General features: G+C 41.9%; 1 protein-coding gene across 6 annotated transcripts in view; it reads right to left on the reverse strand.

The window, feature by feature from the left end:
• Positions 1-25272, reverse strand: part of TBXAS1 (thromboxane A synthase 1) — a 349992-nt gene that overhangs the window by 322514 nt on the left and 2206 nt on the right. For 2 of the 6 annotated variants that reach the window (XM_075939406.1, XM_075939367.1), the window contains exon 2: positions 10663-10850. The exons of 1 other annotated variant lie outside the window; for it this stretch is intronic. In XM_075939406.1, coding sequence (XP_075795521.1) covers positions 10663-10760 — 98 coding nt within the window. In that variant the 5' untranslated portion in view covers positions 10761-10850. Of the gene's footprint in view, positions 1-10662; positions 10905-23757; positions 23775-25272 lie in introns of those variants that run through there. 3 more of the 6 variants (XM_075939373.1, XM_075939385.1, XM_075939395.1) reach the window with 3 other exon arrangements.

The raw sequence follows: 25272 nt of genomic DNA on the forward strand, positions 1-25272 counted from the left end.
TAAGAAAAATTTAGAGGAAAGCAAAACATTAACATTTCCAAAGTTTTTCAGGTTTACATTAAAAAAAAAGCAAAAACATTTACTTTCTGTTGTAAAAAAAGTCATTCTTCAATAAGTACATCCCAGGATTTGCAACAAAAATGGAAATTCTCACTAAAATTTCAGTGTTGTCCCAATAGCTACTTCTACATCTCCCCTGCCCCCCACTCCCTGGAAGTTTTCACCAGTAATTTTTAAATAGGTCTATCAAATATTGCACAACTACCTACTTCCACTTCCCGCTAGGAAGGGGACCCAGGCCTGTGGAAAACATTAGCTAACTGCACCTGAGCCAACAGAGAGAACAAAAGACAATGAAATACTATTATTTATGAGGGTCCATAGCTGGATTTTTCAAATGGTAGATGGGGTGGAGGAGGAAAAAGTTGCCCTTGTTAAAACACTATAGAATAGATGTGAGGAGAGGACAAGGCACAGTGAGAATTTTTGCATTTACTGTTCAATTTCTCCCAAAGTCCTAAGAGGCAAGGCCACATCGCCCGCTGCTCTAAATCCATTTAAAAGCAGTGGAGTTAGGCCAGAGGAGATCTTGACCCAGACTATTTCAAATAATTGAAATTACAAATCAGTACCTCTCAGTTAGGGCAACTGAACCAAGGGAAGGAAGGTATTCCTCCTTAGGGAGGGAGGGGAAGCAGTAGGGCTGTCAACATCCCCCCTTTGGCAGGGGCACCAGAACAACATGTAGAGTGAGGAATCTGGAGATGCAGAAAGCTACTGAACAAAAGCATTTGGTTGCTATTATTATTTCAAGCCAGGGAGTGTTTCTGCTGCACTCCCAGCACCAGAGCGCCTGCCCTGGGGGTGCAGCGGCAGGAAAGCAGCAGCTTTAAAGCTGCTGGTTAGTTGGGCTGTAGTAGTGCACAGAGGTATTAACCACGACACTCTCTGTCAGGCACTATGCAAGACACATAGCCATAGGCAGTCCTGCCCTAAGAGCCCAAATGCCAACACAGACAGAGGCAAAACAGTGCAAGCTGGCATGAGCTCCACAGAAGCTCCACAGAAAACAAAAACAGAAAACACTCATCTCCTGCCAAACCTGGCCCTGGTCTTCCCAACACTTGGCCAGACCAGATCCAAGCCCCACAGTGAAGCAACGGCTACAGGCAGCTTTTGCAGTCACATCCTCACTCACCAGCAATGAAGGCCCCAGACACTGGTCTGTTATCTGCTTGTACCAGGGGGGATATAAATCAAACAAAAAGCCCACTCTTGCTGTGACTAACTTTACAGCATTGGAAGGCTATTTCCTACTTGGGTTCTAAAAGTTTCCAGCGGTGCCCCAGGATCTAATGGATTCTGCAGGATAACCCCAGTGCACCATTAGCACCAACCTCCCAACTCCAATTCAAACTTTGTGCCTCTAACTTAAGTGTCCTTTTATTAAAAAAACACACACACACACACACACACACACACACACACACACACACGATTAAATAACCCAAGTATTGATCCCTTGACCTCATACTAATATGGCACAATATACAGTACTTCTATGTAGCAGGCTAACGCAATGCTTATGAAAAAAACTTTACAAACAACATAGTTTATTTAATTTCTTGTTTATTTATTTATCTCAATGCTTATGCACCATTTAAGCCCTATTTTGAGGACTTAAAATGGTACCTACACATTGAGCTGCTCTTCTGAACTTTACCCTCAAAGAGAGAAATGAGGGTATCAGTGTTAAACTTGTGTACTCCCTGAGCACTGTGTATCAGAAATAAAAGGGCCTGTACAGTTTGTCCTATGAAAATACTAAAAGTGCTTTGCTCTGAAGCTGCAAAAACAATTTTGAGGAACTCATTTCCACCTACACCCAAAATAAAAGAGTCCTTTGTTTTCAGAAAAAGCTGTACAAATCAATGCTGTGACGGAACATCCTATCAGATCTTTCAGGTTTCCAGAATGAAAGATATTTAGTTATTAGTGGCCTGGCACGCTTCCAAATCATAATTCATTAGCCTACTCTGCTCCCTTTCAAGCAAAGCTTGGTCTGGCCCACCCAGAGCCACCTGGTTCTCTCAAGAGGGGGGAGTCACACATTGCACAATTCCAATATCACATTATATGTGACATTACAGGGGGAAACCCCAATTTGCTTGATATCAGACCGTATGACAGAAGCAATGAGGCGTTGGAAGATGTTCTGTCATCAGTGGGAATTTACTGACATTTCCTGTTCGGTCATATTCTCGCAACTTCACATAGTGGAATTTAAGAGCCATTCTCTGCAGAGCAGCCAAGAGGGCCAGCGGAGCATAAAAGCTGAGTATAAAAGGAAGGATTCCCGCCCAGCCACCACCAGTCAACTTGATTATTCATCTAAAGTTCACCCCACACTGTAAGAATGCCAAATTATAAAACATGGGTCACTTAGCCCATTCATTAGATTATTATTAATTATTAATAGGAGACCCGCAGTGTAGATCAGAGTTTTGTAGGATAGTCCCACAAGGTGTTCAGCATCTTCTACAGGAGGTCATTAATTGTGTAGCTGGTCATTCACAAATGGAACTGGAGAAAGAGGATCAGATTTCAGGCGGGACCAGATTGCAAATTGGGTTCAGACTGCTACTACATACACAAATACGAGGGTGTCCGCATGTTATATTAGCCTGTTGGCACATTAAATAGACTTCTGTTTCCTGTTGCATCACCTATTACTAGTGAAAACCAATTCCCAGCAGCCCAAAGTCTGAGAAGCTTAGCTCCATGTACTGAATCTGTGAAGCTGGGCTGAAAGTCAAGGCTTCCAGTTAGCTTGCAAATATTGCAGAAGGGTCACTTGAAGGATTTCAACACAACAGGTTCAAACAGGAACAAAAATTACAGACGTATGTGGGGAGGAGGGAAAAGGGGAAATTACTTACTAGTTTTCCCACCCCTACTAATGCATAAACTGGTGGGAATGGCCTAATGGCCTACTGCTGCTTTGAAGGTTCCACAGACAATCCCTTGCCTCAACATCTGATTAAAGAAATTTCACAAAATAAGTTTCAGTACCTTTTATTGACATGGCCATAGTCACATTTGCCTCATACTTTTAATAACTTTACCTTGAAACAAGCATACTTTAACAAAACTTTAGCAAGACCTGAACAATAGGTACAGTACAACACCATTACCACACAAGAAGATTAAGAACAATGCAAATTACCACTAAAGTGGTGTGGTTGTTTGCCCCTTTTTTTACCATGACAGAAGGCGAATTTATTTAGAACTGAGTAAAACTGCTTTTTATCTGCATTTTCAGTACCTGTAATAAGGAGTTGGATTTGTTGTATTCAAAGACAAATAGACGGCAAGAGTCACTAAGTTCTAATTTCACACACTCTGCAAACCAAAATTAACAACAACATCCATTTACAGAGTCAAACAGGAGAGTTTTCTTTCATTAGCAGGCTTTCCTCTCTCTCGGAAATGTTTTTTTAATTTTTGATGGAAAATTAAAGCGTTGAGATTTTAAATTTCTCCCTTCCTTTCCTATGATGGATTATAGTTTCTTGAATTTGTCCAATTTCTACAGCAACTTTCTCTGGGAAATGTATTAACTTCGAAATCGATGAGGTAGCTCTCTTATTGAAGACAGTAATTCTCCTAGGTGATCAACAGGGGCAACTCATATTTTGCCTTCTATACTGAAGATAAAGCACCCAGATACAACAGTCATGGACATGCCATGAATACCTTAGCTCCCAAAGAGATAGCATACACACAAGTAATATTCCTGAGACTGTATTATGGGACTTACGGGGTACAGCATTATTGTAACAAAAAAATAAAACAGGGAGTCTCAATGCAAATCAAACGGGTCTGCTTTTCAAAAACACCACATTCAACGTGCCTAGCAGTCTCAGCAGAGTAGGTTAGCCCTGAAAGGCCATGGAGCCTTAAGGCTAGAGAATAGTGCAGAGCTAAAATTTTCAGCCAGTAAGGACTAATGTAATAAGGAGAAGCTGACACTGCCCATATGACATCGACATCCAGTGGGCCAATATAGTGTAGTACTGAATTCCAGTTTCCAGGCCTTTCGATTTTGTACCTTGCACAAAGCACTATGGTTTAAACATCATTACGTTAAGATTTGATTAATTTTTACCCTGCTTTTAGACTACACATTACTAGAGCTGAGTAAGAAGAAAGACACTTTTGGTTTAAATTTCAAAAGCCTTAATCATCTAGCGTTTGGTTTTGCAAAACTAGGACTTGGGTTTCTGTCTTCTTTTTATTTTATCTTTTTTATCCTACAGAAGGGCCTAGTTTGGAACTATATATTTTTCTCTGGGACTTTACCCAAACACCAGATCTAAACATACTTGATGTTAGGAGGTTGAAATTAGATCTGAAACCAGCCTGTCCCAACATTTGAGCATTCTAAGTTGATCTGGGGATAGCTGAATTAGTCTGTACAGGATAAATTTAAAAAACAACAAATAGTCTGGTAGCACTTTATAGACTACCAAAACATGTAGATGGCATCATGAGCTTTCATGGGCATAGCCCACTTCTGAAGAACTCGGGTCATCTGAAGAAGTGGACTCTGCCCTCGAAAGCTCATCATGCCATCTACGTGTTTTGTTAGTCTTTAAAGTGTTGCCAGACTATTTGTTGTTTTTTAAGTTTATCTAAGTTGATCTGTTAGAAATGGGCCTGAGCTGTGATGTCTGATCCAACTCTAAACCAAGGTTTAATTGCTGATCCAACTCTAAAATTTACCCAAACTCATAAAATTCAGGGTCAGAGAGGGATTTAAAGGACTGTTCTAGTTCCAATTCTTCTCTAGTTTACACACACTGAAAGATCATTGAGGCAGGGACGGTCTTTTTATTACATGTGAGGACAATGTCTAACCCAGATCAGTGCCTCTAGGCAGTACAAACAGAAAACAAACTATTTTTGTAAAAGTCAAATTGATATCTTTTGAATGATTTGACTTTGTAGCACCAGGCAAGGACGTTGTAAATGCCTGTTTCATAATGGGTGAAGGCATGCAATGAGAAACGCGTTATGTCTCATACACACACTTATCTTCACTTCAACTTCCAATTTTCTAAAAAACAAAAATCAGGTTTGTTTAGACAAGCAGTTGAAAATCCAGCTCGAACACATGCATTAGAAAGCGGTGATAGCTTCTTTATAACATAACGCTTATGGTACATTAAACTTTAAAAGAAAAGACGGGCTCCTGCTTTCATTTTATCAACAGTTTACAGACAGAAAAAGGAAAGCCACAAAAGAATGTTTGCAGCCACAGCCAAATGTGGCAGACCCAACTCAGCAGCTAGTTAAAATGAAAATGAATACTGCTTTGTACAGCTATACTGTACCACCTTGCACTGTAACATATCAAAGGGCTCTGCAGATACCAATTAAGCCTTCAAGATATTATTATCCCCATCTGGAAGATGAGGAAACCCAGCCATAGGAAGGTTCAGTAGATAGACTGCTAGTCTCCACGCTGGGAGTTGGAAGAGGAATATCTGCATAAAAGGAACTTTTCTGATGAATGACTGCGATTAATTATTTGGGCCTTTGTTACAGATCAGGACCCTGCTGTAGCAGGTGAGGAGCAAACACAGAACCAGAGACAGGAATTCATCACTGGGTCTAGTTTGGTTATCAAAGAAAAGGAAGGTGAAGACGATAACAGGTTTTCAAAAGGGCTCAACACCCAGCAGCTCTCTGTGATGACAGAATTCAGCACCCCACAAGCTTAATGACATTGAAAATGTGGCCAAATTAGTCCTTTTTGTATTTTGTAGACGTTACCTGTAAAGATCTAATTGGTTTAAAGACACAGACAGTTATTTCATAATGAGAAATATTTTGGGACCCATATAAAAAAAGATGGGGGGGAAGATATGTACCATATGTGGGGAGAATGTGATTTTCAAAGGGTCCTAACTCGGTAAAACCTAAAACAATTTTCTTCAGAAGACTCAAGGCAGCTCCCCTCATTGAGGGCTACTTCCATGTAGCTGTCACAGCAAGGATCACCAGACATTGGTGAGGTCATCAGTCCGTTCATTCTAAAAAGTCACCCCCATGCGCTGATTGAGCCAATCCATCCTAGCCCTACCTCCCTCACAGTCACTCCACCTGTCCCCATCTTTCCTAATTTTCCCCTAGTCTCTTCTCCTCTCCCCAGCTTCCTGTTTACTTATTCCCCTCCAAAAATCGTTTTAAAAAAAGTTGTCGAACTAACATGACATTGCCAGCACCACGTTATTCACTCTACTTGTGTCTTATATCCCTCTGCCACACAGGGACTGACTTTTGTTTTTGCTGATAAGTGCTCCTCTCCATCCCTTCCCCCAGTGTGAGCAGTGTGCAGGGGCCACAGGGTAACAGGGCCATGGTCCAGGTACTAGAGCACACAAAAGATTAATTTGGCCCTGCTTTGCACTTCTGAGCACCTCTGCTTTGCCTGCCTGCCTCTCTTCCCCACCTTCCTTTATCTTGTTTATATAAATATAGGCTCTGAGGCAGGGGCTGTCTCTTAGGCTTGGTCTACATTTAAACAGTAGGTTGGCATCGCTATGTTGGTCGAGAGTATGAAACAAATCACAATTCTGACTAACATAGCTATGTTGACCTAACCCCCCCAGGGCAGACACAGCTATATTGATGCAAGATTGCTTCCATCAATGTAGCTACTGTTGTTTGGGGAGGTGGTGTTCTTACAGCAATGGAAAGTCCTTTTCTGTTGCTATAGGCCAGACATGTCAAACTCAAACCCTAATGAGGACCGCACAAACAAAAACTGATAGCTTTCAGGGCTACCTAGGTGTCAGGAGGCGCTCCCGTGACCGCCTCCCCCCACTGTGCCTCAGTGCCCCAACCGACTGTCTTCACTCAGTCCATCGCTGGACCGCCTACAGTCTGTCTCGGGTGCTCATCACCGGCATTACCATCATCTTTCCCTGAATCAGCCTTGCCCTTATAGTCCCCGCTTATAGTGCCACCTCGACACCCTCGTTACGACAAGGGGTACCGCGGAAGGGAGAAGGGGGGGCCCGGACCCGCCCTCGCTCACGGGCCCCAGCCCAGGGCCCTAAGGACTCAGATCCGTGAAGGATCCGGTCTGGTCAGTGGGGCGAGCCGCCGAAACACACTGACCCGCCAACCACACCGGGTTCCGCCCTGGGCTACTTCCCTTCCCCTGAAAGCGCCTCCTCCTCGGCGCTCACCTTCCCCTTTGTGGACAGGATTGTTAGTGGAGGCGCAACGGTTCCTGGCGGCGGCTGGCTGCTTTCTCCCGGCCTTGGGCCTTGCGCTCGGGCTCGGGCTTCTCTCCTGGGCTCGGTTTTCCCTGGTCTGGGACGGCGTGCCTTTTTGAATGGCCGCCACCCTGACCATCCTATCACGGGCACGGGCCATGCCGACGGCTTGCCCTGGCCCCGCCCAACTCTGGCGTCCCCGCTTCATGTCCCCGGTCCAGGACGGTGCGAACCCTGCCTCCTTCCTTGGAGGCGGGGCCGTTACTCGCTCCCTCCGCTCACTCCGGGGCACCCCTGACATCGCCCCTCCTGACGTCAGCCCGGGGCAACGGCTGAGCGGCCTGGGAGCAGGCGGTGCACGGGTGAACCTCCCCGCTGCGGCGGCTGCCCAGTGCTTCCCCGACCACGGAGAAGGGACGGGGCGAGGACGCCCCATCACACTAGGGTTCCCAGATGGTTTGTCGAGCAAAAAAAGAAAAGCATTTCAGGTGCCAGGCAGAAGGAACCAATGGCAACCCTAGGGCCACCAAAGAAAATGTACTTTGTCGGAAAGTCGTAGTTATTTATTATTATAGATTATGTTTTAGGTATATTTTATAATATTACAATAATTTGATGTGTAAAATTGTTATTTGCTCATATTAAATCATTTTAAAATTAATTTTACATAATTTTTAATTTAATTTTAAGGGACTTTTTAATGTTGTATATGATTCATAACTTGTTTTGTTGAAATAATAACAAGTATAGACCATGGTTAATCAAATAGAACAGGCTTCTGTGAAAATTTCAGATACTTTATAAGTCTGAGATTTTGCATAAAGATATAACTATTCATGCAATTGCAAACAATTGACATTTATTGATATAAAATTAATATACATTTTGTGATTTTATTTGGGATTAAATAAATAAAAAACAAAATATTAACAAAATAACCCCCTTCCCTCCCCCAGAGCCAGGCCCCCGCAACCTAATGCCTCCCTCCTCCCCCAGAGCCAGGCACTCCCAGGCCCCCTTGCCCAACCTAATACCTCCCCCTCCCCCAGAGCCAAGCTCTCTCAGCCCCCCCCCCAACCTAATACCTGGGTCCCGGAGTCGATGTTGCCACCTGAGGCGCTGGGGCGGCGTGAGCACAGTGGCCAGCTATGAGCGCCCAGTGCAGAACTCCCAACTGGCCGTGAGCATGTGCACAGAGCAGCCCAGCGGGCTGTGATCTACACTCGGCCACGTCGTCTGAGCGGCCAGCGGGCCGCACTTCATTCTTTTATAAAAATGTTCTGGCGGGCCACTAAAAATTTTGATCGGCCCGCATGCGGCCCTCCAAACGTCACTGTGACGTGCCTGGTGTAGGCCGTGTCAGCATTAGGGGGCTATGCCAGCAAAACTACTGGAACACAGTCTCACTCTGTACAGTGCCTAGCACAATGGATTCTGATCTTTGCTTGCCTCTAGGCATCACTATACTGTACATCTATTTTCTGCTGAGTAGATATTTGAGATGCATTGCAATCATTCCCCACTCCTTGTGTGCAAAAAAAATAGCTGAACCATTTTTCCCTCAAAATTTTTTTAAAACATTAATGTAAAATGAAACCTTCAGGCAGAGGCAAGTGTAACCTACACACCTACTGTGGTTCATGGTCCCATGCAGTGGCACCTAGACCACAGCAACACATAAGAGCAAGAGACCTCTACAGTACAGGTTGAGAGCCAGCTGGCTTTATAACTCAACTGTAGAGGTGCCTATACTAAGGTTCAGAGGACCCAGGTTCAAATCTGCCTGGTGGTGGTTGCACGAGGACTTTAAAAAAAAAAAAAGTTTCAGAAGTATATAAGTAAATGAAACTGAAGAGTGTAGAATGGAGCCAGTCATGGAATCTTAACTCCATAGTTGCTCCTACCACTGTTCCGTGACGCCTGCAAAGGAACTGCACAATGGCATATGCAGCATAAATGGAGACCTCGAGGAGTTTTTATAACACGCACACACACAGGAGCTAGCAACTTCTAAATAGCAGCTAGATTGAGAAAGGTTGATAAGCTTCTAACAGCATAAGCGACTTCTCTTCTTACAGTTGCAGACGGATCTCAAGCAACTAACTCTATAGTTTGAATCATTACATTTTACTGATATAAACAACAAATGGATGACAAAAAGATTGTGTTAACTAGTCCAGATACGTTTAAACAGCACGAATTAATCCATGAGCCCCATCCTGCACTCCTGACTCGGACAAAATTCCTAACTGAAGTCAATGGGAGTTTTGCATTAGTAAGGATTATGAGCCAAATCGTGGTTTTTAAGCCACAATCCATATTGAACATTGGGTGTGTTGCAGCATGAATCCTCAACGCAATTTATCTGGATCTCAAAAACGCAGACCAGAAAACAGAGGGGAAGATTGTAACTTTTCCACGGAGGTTTGGATCAATTATTATTTTAACACAAACTGGATCACCAACAAGCCTAGTTAATACACGCTGCCAAACCACCAAGGGTCCAATCTCACTCCCTTTGAAGTCAGCAGGAGTCCCCCACCCCCCCCATTGACTTAAATAGAAACAGATGAGGCCCTAAGAGATTGAAGAATCAAGGCATACACAGACAAGCATCTCTCATTAACACATCTACAAAAATGTCTGTAGTACCTGAGGTGTTAGTACAGTGTTTTATCTTTATCCTTGCTGGTGGTCTAAAGACTGTTGTATTTAGCTTAGATTTGCTAACGTTTTCTTGTAACCTCTTCCTTGGGCACACAGAAACAAAAAACAATGGGTGATGATTTGGGGGAGAGGGGAGACTAGGAAGGATTTGAGACATAGCTCTAATAAAAACAGACATACAAGTAAACTATTGCTAAATGTAAAACAATACTGTTTACAGCGCTGGTAGGTTTGAGTTGAAAAACTAAGCAAAGTGTAAGATCTGTAGAGAAAAAAAGATCCACTGAAACTCTGTGACACTATCCTTTTTTCCTTTTCAAATCTGAGCACCTTCAACATTCCTCACGTGAAAACTTAATGGGGATGAATCAAGAGGTATTAAAAATTTGACAGGGTTTTACTGAAATTACTCTAAAAACACCTATCGATTTTAATAGAGATTTTAAAACAAAAATCTTATACAAAGAAACTATGGAAGAGACAAAATTCTCTCACGAATTTGACAAAACTTTCTTCTAAGTGCCTGTTTTATTCTTTTAATGTCTGCATCTGCCCCCCTCCAGCCTCATAATGAAACCCTACGAGATATTTTGATTGAGACGATATGCTGGTGCTGAATTCCACCTGGGAGAATCTACTCCTGGAGCTCATTTTTTGGCTGGCTTTCAATATTACATAGGTATCATGTTAGTATGAATACACTTACCAAGAGAGTAATACTAGGAGGATCACCAGCAGAGCCACTGTTACTGTTGTTCCATTGATTTCCATGAAGGCAAATGTCAAAAGATCTGCAAGCTCCATTTTCCTTCACTACAAAATGCGGGTCTTAAGGTTGATGGGGAAGTCTCCTCAGTAACAGATAAAACCTTCCACAGTTACATGAATGACAGTCTGTAGTGAAACAGGAACCAAAAGAGCAAAGTATGTCAATTGTGAACTTTTCCTGTTCTCACTGACTGCAGCCTCCGAGAGAGGCAGAAGTTAAAGGTTTCCTGTCTATTGGGATGAAGCAACTTTTTTTCTCTTGTCACATCAATAAATATTTACATAGCTGCTGCTTGAGACATCAGAGTTGGCCCACAGGTTTGCAGCAAGAGTATGTGTATGTGGAATAGGTTTTGGGGAGTTGAAAACCTCTCAGTGAAGCCACTATGCTCTATAAACAGAAATAAAAATAAATAATTTCTATTTTGGAAATCGAAAAGTTCCTTTAAAATGCGAACAATCTGATGCATGGGAAAGCTGCTCAACAGGTAGCCCTGGAAATAGGCTGACCACAGGAGAGCATCCTCCAGTGTCCCTCTAACATGACTCAACGCTGACTGAACCACCATCTCCAGGAGCAGAAGGGGTAATTTCTGTTTCCATGCCCAGTACTTGGTATCTCAGATTACACAGCGAGCAGGTTTGAAACTAGGGGACAGGTGCCTATGATGGGCACACAACCCCTTCCACATAAGCTATCAAATGCTAGTGAATTTCAAATCACTAATGGTCTGAGCCATAGTTAAAAGTGAATTTCAAGTGAGAGACATCCTAACCACCCAGGAGATTCCTGGTCTATAGGGCCATCCAACATAGTTTATTATCCATTTTTTCTTTTAAATATGACACACAATCTCTTTGAAAGTTATGTAAATTAAAATATTCCCAAAGAGAACTAGGTTTGTGAATTATCTAGTAACCTTTAGACTACATATTCTGCTCATCGGATTCCCATAACACACAAGATGAAAAGTAGTTTCTTTTTATACAGCCCTCCGAGATAATAGCTTAGATTTAATGTGCAAGGCTTCTCCAGTATCACTGCATAACATTTCCTTCTCTTATCAGAGAAGTTAATAATATAGGAATCAGAGAAGTAAAAATCTCAAACACAATAGAGTTTAATTTTAAGAAGTTTTGGCTCCACTATAACTGAATCACTGCTATTTTAGTTCTCCGTACTTCACAACTACATTAATTCCTTTCCAGCTCCAGATCCTTACAAAGTAAATAAAAGGTGTTAGCTAGCTCTTCAGCTCCACAGAGTAGCACAGCAGTTCACAGAAAACCTTGCTTATTGTATTAATAACGCCACTGCTTCTAGATGCTACTCTGGGTCAATAATAGCAGTGCCGGTTTGCTGTTGCCAAATTGTCTGAGAACAATTTCATCACAACTCAAGATTGGAGACATGAAGGATTAATCACTAGGAACAAACTGATCCCAAATAACACTGATCTCCTTGGGCCTATATGGAATATTTCTTAAAAGCTTCTTTAAAAAGGAGGAGGATTAGTCACAAATCTCTAGAGCGAGACATTAGAAGTTTGGACTTTCCTGCACTGCTAAAGAGTTCATATAGTTGCTCACAGAAGGTCTAATGCTTCTCACACGGAAGGCAATGGCAAAACTCATGTCAAGTTCAGTCAGTATAGAGTTGGGCCTAGATTTTGCTGAATTATTTTTAATGAACTTTCCAGGATCACATTTGGAGGTGGATGTCTGATTCTTAAACACACTCAAAATGAAGGAACATAAGATTTTTAAATCAGCATCCCACATGGAACAAAATGAACACAGAAGTAGTTTGTTGTTGGACACTGCGTTTTTACACCCCTGCACCTGTTTCTTGCTGAGGTTATTAACTTGCCATCTTCATCCATGTAGAGGAGAAGGCCACTCAACCCAACACCCACCCAGAATATACCTCCCAAGTCCATTTGCTACGAAGTATGTACAATGACACCACAGTCCAGTCACTAATTTCCCAAAAGAGACTAATTTCCCAAAAGAGAATTTCCCAGCTGACACCCTGTGGAAAACTTTCAGAAACATTCTATTTATAGGGACTGTTCACAGCACTTCTCTTCCTTCACTGCATCATTACAAGACTTATTTCATGAGTTTATTGAAGAGCGAGTTACTTCTACTCACAATCCCCTGCTGAGTGACACCACAACTGGCTGGTATGTAAAGTATGATGTCTGCCAGGAGGCAGTGACTTCAGAGATGGGCAATTTCCCTTACTCTCAGTCAAATACCCAAGAAGACTGAGGTGAGGTAGAAAGGAAAAGGAATCCACTACTATGGCTGCTTACTGCAAGGTCAGGGCACAGCAAGGCTTCCTTCAGGTTGTAGTACAGGTATTCAGGGACAGGCAGAGAGTAGATCCATTGGGATCACAATCCATTGGCATTTATACTGTGGTCAACACCAGGGCATAGAATCATAGAATACTAGAACTGGAAGGGACCTTAAGCTTCCATCTAGAATTCCCCTCAACAACAGGGAGAGCCTACAGAACTCGGGTCTGTTCCACACAATACTATGCTTGGTTGGGCTTCATATCCCGACCCTTCCCCCACCCTCAATGTGCAGCAGAATCACATATAGAGAGAGGAACCCGGCTGCAGTAAAACTAAAGTAGAGGAAAGGGCAGTAAATGGCCTGCAGTAAAGAAGCAGATGAAGTCTTACAGCACAAGAGAACCAATTTACATGTATGTGTTTATAGCAGCTTAAAAAAAATACTAAGGAAGCACAGAAACTTCACAACAATTACTAGAAATTGAACTATTCCTTAACTAAAAAAATATATTTTCCAAGAACAGTTAATGATTTTTAAAGTCTTGTCCACATGCCCAGGAACAGTTTTTAAACACTGCTGCAACAGAAATAGTTTCTAAACTGGAATGCAGCATAAATATTCTACAATAATGAAAGCCTTCAGAATGCTTGTCATTGATTGGTTTGGTGATGACATAGAAAATACGGAATAAATAAAGTCACAGATCTCAAAACAAAGGCCAGAATCCCTGGCCTAATTTAGGCCTACGCTTTTAAAACGTGTCTAACAGCATATAAGGTTTCTGTGTTTCATAGACAGGATACGTAGGCTGAGTAAAAGCTAAACTAGCTTGGTTTCACCATAAACTCTTGCTAAATAATATTTTCTATTTATATGCCTATAGATTTATAATGAAGATACTGTAGAACTACCTATGCTATTTGATATATCAGAAGGTATACTTTTATTTTTAAATATAGGAAATATTAAAAGCTTAATTACCTGATACGATCATCTAAAGCATTCCTTAACAGCCCCCTTCAGTTCAAGGAAATTTTGTAGTGTAAGCAAGTTGACCACAAACCACAGCAAGTAGTTCAGCCCATTCTGTCTATTTTAATAGAAATGTGATCAATAAGATATTTACAACTAATCTAACAAGGTGTGTCCTGTATAATACAGAACCAACACCCAATATATAAAGAAGCTGATGTAGTCTAGTGGCCTATTAAGAATCTAATGTGAAGAGCAAATTTTTAGGATGAACCAACTGAAAAAGGTCATAAGGCCTGACCAACAGTGTGCTTGGCAGCTGCACAGTTTATCACCCCCTCCTGTTTTAATACCTGTGGAAGCTGTACTATCCCTCCCTTTAGGTATAGAACACTATCATATATAAAACCATTCATCCCGAAAGACACTGAACACCTGTCGCAGAGGTCATCTAGTCCAGGCCCCTGTGCTGAGGCAGGACCAAGTAAACCTAGAACAGGGGTGGCCAACCTAAACCTGAGAAGGAGCCAGAATTTACCAATGCACATTGCTAAAGAGCAACAGTTATATGTCACCAGCTCTGATCATCTCCCCACCACCACTCTCAGCACTTCCCGTCCACTGGCAGCCCCACCGGTCAGTGCCTCCTTCTCCTTTTCCTCCTGCACACTGTGGGAGACACTAGAGGGGGGAAGCGTTAGGGTTGCCAGGTGTCCAGTATTCACCTGGACAGTCTGGTATTTTTGTCTCCTATCCAGTAAACAAATTCAGAGAATACCGGACACCTGAGATGTCCAGTATTTTCTGAATTTTTCCCCAGCCAGGAGGCAAAAATGCCAGTTACCTGGCAACCCTACAAACACTCTGCTCCCGGCCTTCTCCCCCCACCCCCTCCAAGACTCCCTCTGGCCCCCAACACCCCCAGCCCCCCCAACCCCAGCCCCCATGCTTACCTGGTTCCCCAAGACTGCCGGCACAAAACGGTCTTAATACTCAATGGCTCCCCTGTTCCTATCCCTGTACTCACTCTTAAAGGGGACATGCTGTTTTATTTTAATTTTTTTTAGTCCTTTTCTTTTGCTTAACAACTGTGGTCTCCACCCTTTTTTCCTCTTCAACAGAATTTTTTCTAGGTGGGTTTTTTTGTGGGGGGGGGGCGGGGCACATTCAGTATTTTTGTTTCAACCATCTGGCAACCCTAGGAAGCGTGGGTGTGACAGGCTCAGTGGAGAGGGTGGGAAGTGGCAGGATCCTTGGGGGAAGGGAAAAGTAGAACAGCACCTAGGGAAGTGGTTGAACAGTGAGCACCCTCCAGCCCAGTGGAAAGCTGGCACCTGTAGCTCCAGCCCTGGATTTGGTACCTATGTAAGGAGCCACATATTAACTTCTGAAGAGCTGCATATGGCTCTGGAGCCACCGGTTGGATACCCCTGACCTAGACCATTCCTCATGTGTTTATATAACATGTTCTTAAAAACCTCTGACAACAGAAACTCCATAACCTCCCTTGGAGGCCTGGTTCAGATCTCGACTACCCTTTTTGTTGGAAAGTTTTCCTAAAGTTTCCCTTGCTGCAAATCAAGCCCATTAATTCTTGTCCTATCTTCAATGGACACAGACATAATTGATCAAAATCTTCTTCATATGTTTGAAAATTGTTATTATAAAGGGCTATCAGTGCCCCTCTTCTCTTCTCATGACTAAATATGTCCCGTTTTAACCTTCTCCCACTGGTCAGTTTTCTAATAATTTTTGTTGCTCCCCCTCTGAACTCTCTCCAATGTGTCCATCTCTTTTCTGAAGCATGGAGATCAGAACAGGACAACTCCAACTGAAATTTAAGCAGTGCCAGGTTGATCAAGACAGTTACCTCCCGTGTCTTACATACAGTGCTCCATTTAATCTACTACTGAATTGTATTAGCCCTTTTTTGCAACTACATCACATTAAAGACTGATATTAAACTTGTGATCCACTATCAATGCTAGTTCCTTTTCAGCAGTACTACCACCTAGCCAATTGCCTCCATCCCGCATTTTGCAGTTGTACCTTTGATTTTTCATTACTATGTGTTGACTTTTGCATTTGTCTTTTGTTTGAAATCAACAACATGAAATTCAACAATCTTCTATTTGTTAGTCTTTTAAAATTATTATCCATTCCTCCGAAGTGTTTGCAGCCCTTCCCTGTTTGGTTATCTTTCACAAATGTTTATAATAATATTCTCCACTCCATTATCCAAGTCAATAATAAAAATATTGACTAGTCTTGGGTGTCATACAAACCTTTACAGGAGCCCACTAGTTATATCCTCCCAGTTTGACTTTAAGCCATAACTATGCTGTGATGATGGTTTTTCAGTCAGTTGAACACCCATCTTGTAGCAATTTCACCAAGACCACACTTCCCCAATTTGCTTATGAGAAGGTCATGTGGGACTGTGTGAAAAGCCTTACTAAAATTAAGATCTTATCACATCTACTGCTTCTCCTCCCCTAGGCTAATAACCCTGTCAAAGAAGGAAATTAGGTTGGTTTGGCATGATTTGTTCTGGACAAATCCATGCTGGCTTTTATTTTAAACTTGCAAATTGATTGTTTAATAATCTGATTCAGCATGTTACTAGGTACTGAAGCCAGGCTAACTGGTCTATAATGAGCTAGGTCCTGCTCCCTCCCCCCCCCCCTTTTAAAACATAGGTGCTATGTTTGCCCTTCTCCAGTACTCTGGGACCTCACTTGTCCTCCAGGAGATCTCAAAGATAATTTCTAACAATTTTGAGATTGCTTCAGATAGTTCCTTAAGTAACTTTAAATTAATTTAATCAGGCCCTGCCAACCAACCTCTCTCTAATTTTTCTAAATATTCCTTACTCTGTTCTTTCCCTGACCTGGCTCTTATTCTTTCCCTCCTTAACATTAATATTAATTGTATTAAGTATCCATTAACAATTAACCTTTTTAATAAAGACACAAAATAAGCATTATGCACCTCATTTCTTGATGTCATGTGTTTGCAAGGACAGAGATCTAACCAGTAGTGGACCTATGCTTTCCCTTTATCTTTTTCTTGCTCCTAGTGTATTTATTGAATCTCTTCGTATGACCTTTAAAAACCCTTGCGAGATGTAACTCATTTTTGTGTCTTAGCTTTTCTGATTCTGCCCCTATATGATTGCACTATTCTTTTATTCTCAGCAGTCTTTCCTGTTGAAGTGGTTTCATGTTGAGTAAATTCTTAAAGATTCACAGGGCCAGAGGGAAAGAATGAATGAATCTCTAGCCTGGTGGAAGATCCCTTTCTGCAGTGACTCTTTATTTATATACCATGAACAGCTTCAACAGAAGAGACTAGAGGAGTAGAAACTATTCCTTGACTCAGTAATTACAGCACTCTTCTAAGAGGTGTGGCAGACTCCATTCAAAAGTCTCACCTCCTCAGATAAAAGCCAATTTTGGTTGAATATATTTCTGGAGATTTCATCACTTGACATAACCTTTAATAAAAAAATTAGTCTTCTATTCCTGGAGGCTCCAGGACAATCCTGAGAACTGGCAGCTCTAGGAAGAAGAGGTGTGGGATTGAATTTGGGTCTCCTACATCCCAGGTGAATGATCGAATCACTGAGCTATAAAGTTATAAGATAGGCAATACCATCTTTGGCCAGATTTTGAATAGGATCTTAGTTATTTGGTGACTCTGGATCATTCTTGCTGATCAGGTCCCACAGATATTCTTCCACTTATCTTCCCCCGATTAGTCTAGGACTTAGGTTTCCAGGCAGCTAGAAGGAGGTTGCAGTTTGTGTATCCAGAAGCAGAAACATAGGCCCTTGGGAAATTTTCATCCTGAAAATGTAGACATCAAGGGAGTTCACAGTGCACAGAAGCAGCTTATTAGGGGGTTTATGGATCACAATGGAGCCCAGGAATGGGACTTAGGCACCAAAACCTGGGGTTTAAGCACCGAAGTACCTCTATGAATCCAGGCCTAAGGTACATGGATAAGGTATCTCAAACTGGGTGTCTGACAATTCTACAGCCAATGACCAGGGAGTTATAGTATCCTAGCTGTTTTTTCCCCAAATGATTAGCAATATTTAGAGACCTATCTTGTTTAAATGCAGTTACAGAATCCCTCCCTTAGCTCTCTAGATTACAATTAAAAACCTAAAAAAAGTCTTTGCCTGTATAAATCAGAAGGTACTCCATTAGAGAGCAACTGCAGGCAGTCGCCTGCTTAAAAGTAGGATAGTGGGTTCAGGGAGAATTAACCCATAATGATCGCTTTTCTACAGACCAAGTACCTGTGTTGAAGATTAACAGCAATAGAAATCCAAACTCTTACACAGTTCAAAGTGCCTCCCCCAAAAATTTCAAGGTGTCTCAACTAAAGAAGTCACAAGAGTGAACAAAAGGAGCAAAACAAGGCAAGAGGAAAATATGAGCAAAGTCGGATTAGAACAGATTGTCACAGGCGACGGATAGGAAGCTTATGTTAGCATCACAGTATGCAGTCATCTGCAGTCAGTTTCTGTTTGTGTGGGAAAAGGAAAATTGATCAGATCTTGAATTGAAGAACACAATTGCTTATTAGCCTGCTCAAAAGAGGAAGAGATTATAGGTACTGGCCACATGCAGCCTAACACTGACATCCCGGAAATAAATCACCAAGGCCTAGGGCAACTGGAAAGTGATTAATAACTGGGAAATAAAAGTGAAATTACAAAGTACCTGGAAACAATAAATGCACCATTTCTCCTCACTCCCCCAAGAGCCTACAACTCTCTAAAACAGAGACTAAAAGAGGACAGGGAGTCCAGGGCCTTTGATGAGTAAAAGGACCATTCTTTGGCCCAGTTCTGGCGCACTTCCGTACAACACTGATGTAAATGAGACTGCTCACATGAGTAATTCATGTTATTCAATATGAATTAGGGTTGCAGAATGGAGCCCGAAAACAGAGCAAAAGCAAGATGTCCAACTCAAACAGCCAAAACTGGAGGTAAAGTATAAGTGAAGGTGGGGGGAAAGAATGCATGATTGGCTACATAATGCAAACATGCTGCTATTCACCAACCAAAGAGGGAGAATGACAATCCTAGAACTTTCACCCACCCAGTATAAGCTATAAAGGGTGGGTGAATTAGCAGAAAAAAGCCCAACAGGGAAAGCCTCTAACTCATTGGTCCAATACTATTGCTGAAGGCATTTTTTAAAGTTCAAGAAGCATGTAAACCAGTGCAGCATGCTGTTAAGCTATTATCGCACATGTATATGTTTAAAGGAAATGCTACTGCAAAAAGATTACATTCAACTGTAAGGTGTAATCAGGAAGCTGTCAATTACTGTTCTTTTTTAAGCCTTGTTAACAATACCCAGTTAGAGTCTATAAGAGGCTGCAAAAGTAACTCATTGCATTACAAAGTTCTACTAGCGAATAAAAGATATGGAAACATTTTCAAAGGCACAAAGTAGCAGATAGGAACCTAACTCCCCTTGGAAGTAAAGGGAAATTTGACACCTAATTGCTATTTGTGCCTTTGAAAAATCTCCCAGACAGTATATACTTCAAAAATTATAAATGAAAGGTGTAGACATCACAATCTTTTAGACAAGCATTTACACAGCCACCACATTCACATGACAACTAGATACATTCTTATAAAGAGGGAGCTGAGGAATAAATTCCTTCATACAGTGGGGAAAACTCAAAGGTGATGCATAAAATACCACGAGTTGTGATGCCCTTACGCCTGCCACACTTATTCCTGTGCTTAACTAGATGCACATCATACATGTCATGAACATGAACTCAAACACAAGTGTTAAGCGTTGGCTGAATGGAACTTTATACTCCCTGAGGCCTATAGAAACCTGTTTGCTAATATGTAATGAGTCTCAGTCATGATAGCTTAAACAGCGAGGAGCAGAAGATGTGAAATAAAGTAGCTTTAGCTTATTCTATGCATACTTTCCTATTAGTTACTTTTCTTGCCATACTCCATTTTTCTGGCTCCTTGGTGTGCCAGCTACACCAAAAAAACCTCTCTTCAGCTCCCTGGCACACATTCTAAGTAGACCCAAGTCAGGGGCAATGGGCATGCATAAGAGATGGAGAACTAAAGAGAGAAGAAATGTAAATTATTCAGTAATACATGCAGCATTCCCAACTCTCTGGTTTTTATGGTAAGTCTTGTGATATCTGGATTTTTTTTTCCTAAAGCCACTGCTCCTGGAGTCATGTAATTATGTGAAAATCTCATTCATTTAAAAGGAACAGAGAGGTAAATTTCTAGTCCTCATGGCATCAGAGAAAATCCTGTTAAAGCTGTGAGCACTATTGGCTCCAAAGCCAGAGGCAAATTAGATAATTTGAAATAATTATTTTTGCAAAAGTTGGATTATTTTGCCAAAAACAAAAACAAAAGTCATTGATTTGGGGGCCTGATTCACAATGCTAGAACATAAGCAGGAATGGTGTCCCTAGCTTCTGTTTGCCAGAAGCTGGCAGTAGATGACAGGGCATGGATCACTTGTTTATTAATCTGTACTGTTCATTTCCTCTATGGCTTCTGGCGTTGGCCACTGTTGGAAGACAGGATAGTGGACTAGATGGACATTTTGTCTGACTCGGTATGTCCCTTCTTATGTTCTTAATAATAGCTGTCAGAGTGAGAGTACATTTGTCCACTTCAGATCACAGCTTCAAGATAAGAGAAACAGTTTTCCCACTAAACCAAGACTTCAATCTACAGGTTTTATTATACCCTTAAAATGCATCTTTTTTACTTTCTACTTGAAATTTTCCCATTTAATAGTCATTTGATCCTGTGAGTATCTCCAACAACAAGCTAGCTCCAGCAGCCATCTTGGACAAATACTTGCCAATGTGCCTCAGCTTTTAATTGTTTTTCCTTACTCACTTTCCACATTAAGTTTTCATTTTCATTCAAGACATGGTCACTTCCTACTGCTCCCCCTCTCACCCAACACTGCACTAAGGTAGCAACTGGATTCACATGGAAAAACCTCCTTGCCTGTTCTAATCATTGTGGCTCTAGGCAGAGATTCATCTGAACAGTGGGATCATCAAGTAAGTTTGAATAAGTCTTTAACTTTAAAGCATTTTTCAATCTATTTTTGTTGCAGCATCAGATATAACTTGTTCTGGAGTTTCTCCATCTGCTGGAAACACAGAGCACAGGCTGCATCAGAGAAGAAAATCCTGCACCTGCATGTCTGTCTCCCAACTATGCCCCAGAGCAAATCACAAATCAGGAAAGACAGATACGCAGCCACCTTAGCCATGTGAAGGACCCAATGTGGAAAGTGTGCTTAGAAGCTTCCCACCAGATTGGGTCCTTGTCAGAATCCAAGAGGAGGATGTGGTAGTGGTGGTCATATTACTGTCCCGCTTATAACTTTTAGCCCAGAGGTTAGAGCATTCACCTGAGATGTGGGAGAAGTAAGTTCAATATGCCCCTGCCCAGTCACAGGGAGGGGAATTTAACCTGGATCTCCTACATCTCTGGTGAGTACTTTAACCTCTGGAATAAAAGAGTTATAAGGGGGACCCCACCAACTGCTCCTCCTGATGTTTTATGGGGGGGGGCACCAACAGGCACCTAACTCACTCCTGAGGTGCATAGGTAACCATCACAGGGCAGATTTGAACCTGGGACCTCTGGAACTTAGTGTAAGAGCCTCTCTCCAGCTTGAGCTATTAAGCCAACTTATTCTCAGATTAGGCTGTTCAGCTCCTTTGTTCTTATCTCTCCCTGTAAGTGGTCTAAGCATCACTACATGAGATAGTGAACCCAGGCCTGGCCTTTGGACAAGGCAAGCAAGGCAGTTGCCTCGGCCCCATGCTGCCCCGCCCCCGCCCCGCCCACCCGGTCGCTGACTCACTGCCCTGATGGGGAGCTGCTTGGTCATATGACTCAGCTACGTTGCCATGGGCCCCGCAAACTCTTTGGCCAGGCCTGAGTGAACCATACCAGGTGTGGGTGTTACACATAAGCCACCTGACTCTAGGCAGCAGGTTCCCATTCTTGGATTGCTAACAGAAAAAGTCACCTCTCTCTGAAACAGGGAAGAGGCTTTGGGCACACCCCTCTAGTCAGCATCTCCCATTGGCTAGCTTAGACCGAGAGCTACCAAATGTGCTGGGTGCAGGCTACTGTGGGTCACATTTGTGGAATGCTCTCTCTTCCCATTCTCTGTACAGGGAGTTTCGGCTTTTTGGAATGCCGCATTGTTCCTGTGATTCTCTGGGTCTCTGGAAGTTAGGCACTGTTGCAGCATTTAAATCCTTTTGTGGACCCCACCCTACCTGCTTCTCTAGTTTGCTAAGAAGAGTCTTGTTTAACGGAAATGATCCTTAGCACAGATTTCACTATTTAGAACCCTGCTGGAGACAATCTGCTGCCCAGTTTAAGTGAGGGATTTAACTATGATTTATTTACATATGAATATAATCAAAGGTAAAGAAAAGTGGAAAAGAATCATTAGCTGCAAAGGAGCTCCCATAGGTAGTAAAAGGAGGGGGACTGGAGAAACACAGATTTCAGAAGGGGCATAGATGAGTGAGACCCCCCAAGGATCAGGAGTAATGGGGGGGGGGGGAGGTGCATCTGCATAGAGAGAAAGAGCAGAGATACATTATGGAAGACTAGTCCCGTGGTATGTTTAATAAACCCTGTCTCTTTCAGCTCTGCTGCATCAATTATTGCTAACAAAAACACTAGGCTCTTCTGCCCCAGTTAAAATTTAGCTGAATTAATGGTGAATAGTTCTTGGGAGAGGCAACGTGCCTGGTGGTTACAGCAAATAACTGCACGTGCAGTTTGCTCTAAGTGCTGTTCCTAACTGCCTTAAGTTTCCATGTTGATCCAAGGCTAATTATGTAACATCCCTCTCAGCCAGATTTTCAAAGGTATTTAGTCATCTATTTGTGCCTTAGCCTTGTCATTTGTAAAACGAGGGAGAGGGAAAGGCCATCAGCAACCTTTGAAATGCTTTTTTAGATCTGACAGGAGCATAGTTTCAAGGGTAAAATACTATTTCTCTCCTTAATATGTATAACTCTAGTTAATCTTACAGGAGCATGTGTGTACATGGGGATTATTTGCCCATATATGCACTTACAGCTGTTTTCTAAATGCAATATTGTATGTTCTCTGTTATATACAAGATCAATCAACTCTTTGTTTTAAAGACAGTTATACACCTCAGAAGACATGGGCTTATAATGGAAATACCGAGACAGTTAACTATAGCAGCACAAGCGGAAAGGGAAAAGAACTATAAATGCAGCTTGTTTTCCAGTGTATACGTTAACAAGGTATGAATAATACATCTCTCTACACTTCCAACATACAGATGTATACATTACTCTTTCCTGTGAGGATTACACTATGCAAAAAGTCTCTTAAACTGACCATTCCATATGAGGGAAGGAAAGGGTTCAGCAAGAAATGAGTAACCCTTTGTCTTGTCTCTTACATTACAATCGAGACATAAACAGTTATAAGCCTATGCATTTGTGCTTAATTTTGAACATAAACATTGCGGGGAGGGAATGAGGAAGAGGGCTTGTAGTTCAATGATAAACAGAAGGCAAGAAGGTATTCTTTATCCTCTTCTTTTATAATAAGAATTAGCTATTTGGATACAGTTCAAGCCCTTCACTTAAAAAGTAATCTCAAAGTGCATTAAAAAAATAATGTAAACGTACAAAAATATCAACTCACCAGCTACAGCAAATGTACTGATCCCCTTGCATATCTGCCTGGCCTCTACTAGCTACTAACCACCCCCAACCAGGCTTCTGAACACAGTTTTGTTAACCAATTACTGTAGTTACTAAAGCATGTTAATGACAAACAACAGGCTCTGATCCATGTGGAATCACCAGCTAATATATGTATTGAACTGTGACAATGGGACATTTCTCTAGGTAGTAACAGCAACTCCATTTGGGCTTACATAATAAGGTTATCCACATATTTTATGCTTTTACATGCATTGGCAAAAACATACAACTGCCTTTTCAGACAAGTATTTTGAGACACAGGGTAACAGAAACCCTGTGTCATTTCAGAAGTTCAGGATTTGCTGCTTAATGAGGTGGTGGCAAGAGGACCTAGAGACCTCACTCTATTGCTACTAATTTAAGCCTTGTCTGCAGAGGTAGGAGACCTGGGCATTGCTGATAATAGGAGTAAACCACAGATACAGCTGAACTTAGTTTATTCCAATCTACATTCCCAATTGAGCCATGCTTTGCAGTTCAGCAGCAGGTAATTTTTTTATGTATAGACAAAGCTTGAAAGTTAGATCATACTCTCCTGACTCAGGCAAGATTTTCACTGGCTTCAGTTTTATCCGAGTATGGACCACAGGATCAGGCTCCAAGTTTGGCTGAAGGGCATGCAGTGAAATGTAGTACTCCCAGGTGAAAATTTGTTCACATCCAAACTATCCATTGTTTTCCCCTGAAAAGAGCTTGTTTTAAATCATCATGACACACACACAAAAGCCTTGCAAGCATGAATAGTTTGTTCCTGGCACCTTAAGAAGGTGCAATAATGAGGGCAAAGAGATTCAACAAATGAAATCATCAAACTGATGCTCTGGCTGCCTCCATCTTATTTTGCTCTGTAGCCTACTGAGCATACCACAGCTTTCAGGAATTGAAATAGTTTAATCTTAAAACTGCCTTTGATTGGGTGGACCGAGTTGGCATATGTGGTGTTGACAATGCACAAGCAGTGAAACATCCAAAACATTGTGGCTGTGTAGGCAAACATTACCCACATATTTTACTATTAGTGTTGCTTACCTTGGCAATATTTCTTTAATGTATATGAGGTACTTGAGATTCAATCTTACCTACTTCCCACGCCAACCTTATGCTACTATGCTGTCTAATACAGAAAATAATTTAAGACATCAGAAATGTCACGTCTATGATGTGTCTAAAGCACTCTGAGCAGGAGAAGTACCTCACAAATTCAAAGCATTGGTGTGACTTCTTTTCAGGCCATGAATTACTTTACATGTAGGGAATTAAATTAAATCCACATTTTTTGCCTCTGCCATTTGTCCCTCATTTTAGGTCTCTCAGAGTTTCACTGGGGGAGGGCCGGGAGAGGGAAGGTGGCTGGTGTTGGTTTTTTTATTCGTGTTGCATTAATTCACAGTTCAGGAGCAGTGACAGTCCTGCAGCTTTATGCTGTCTGTTTTTCTCACAAGACAGATATAGC

Source organism: Pelodiscus sinensis, chromosome 1, assembly GCF_049634645.1.
Source record: "Pelodiscus sinensis isolate JC-2024 chromosome 1, ASM4963464v1, whole genome shotgun sequence".
In the NCBI taxonomy this organism is placed as follows: Eukaryota; Metazoa; Chordata; order Testudines; family Trionychidae; genus Pelodiscus; species Pelodiscus sinensis.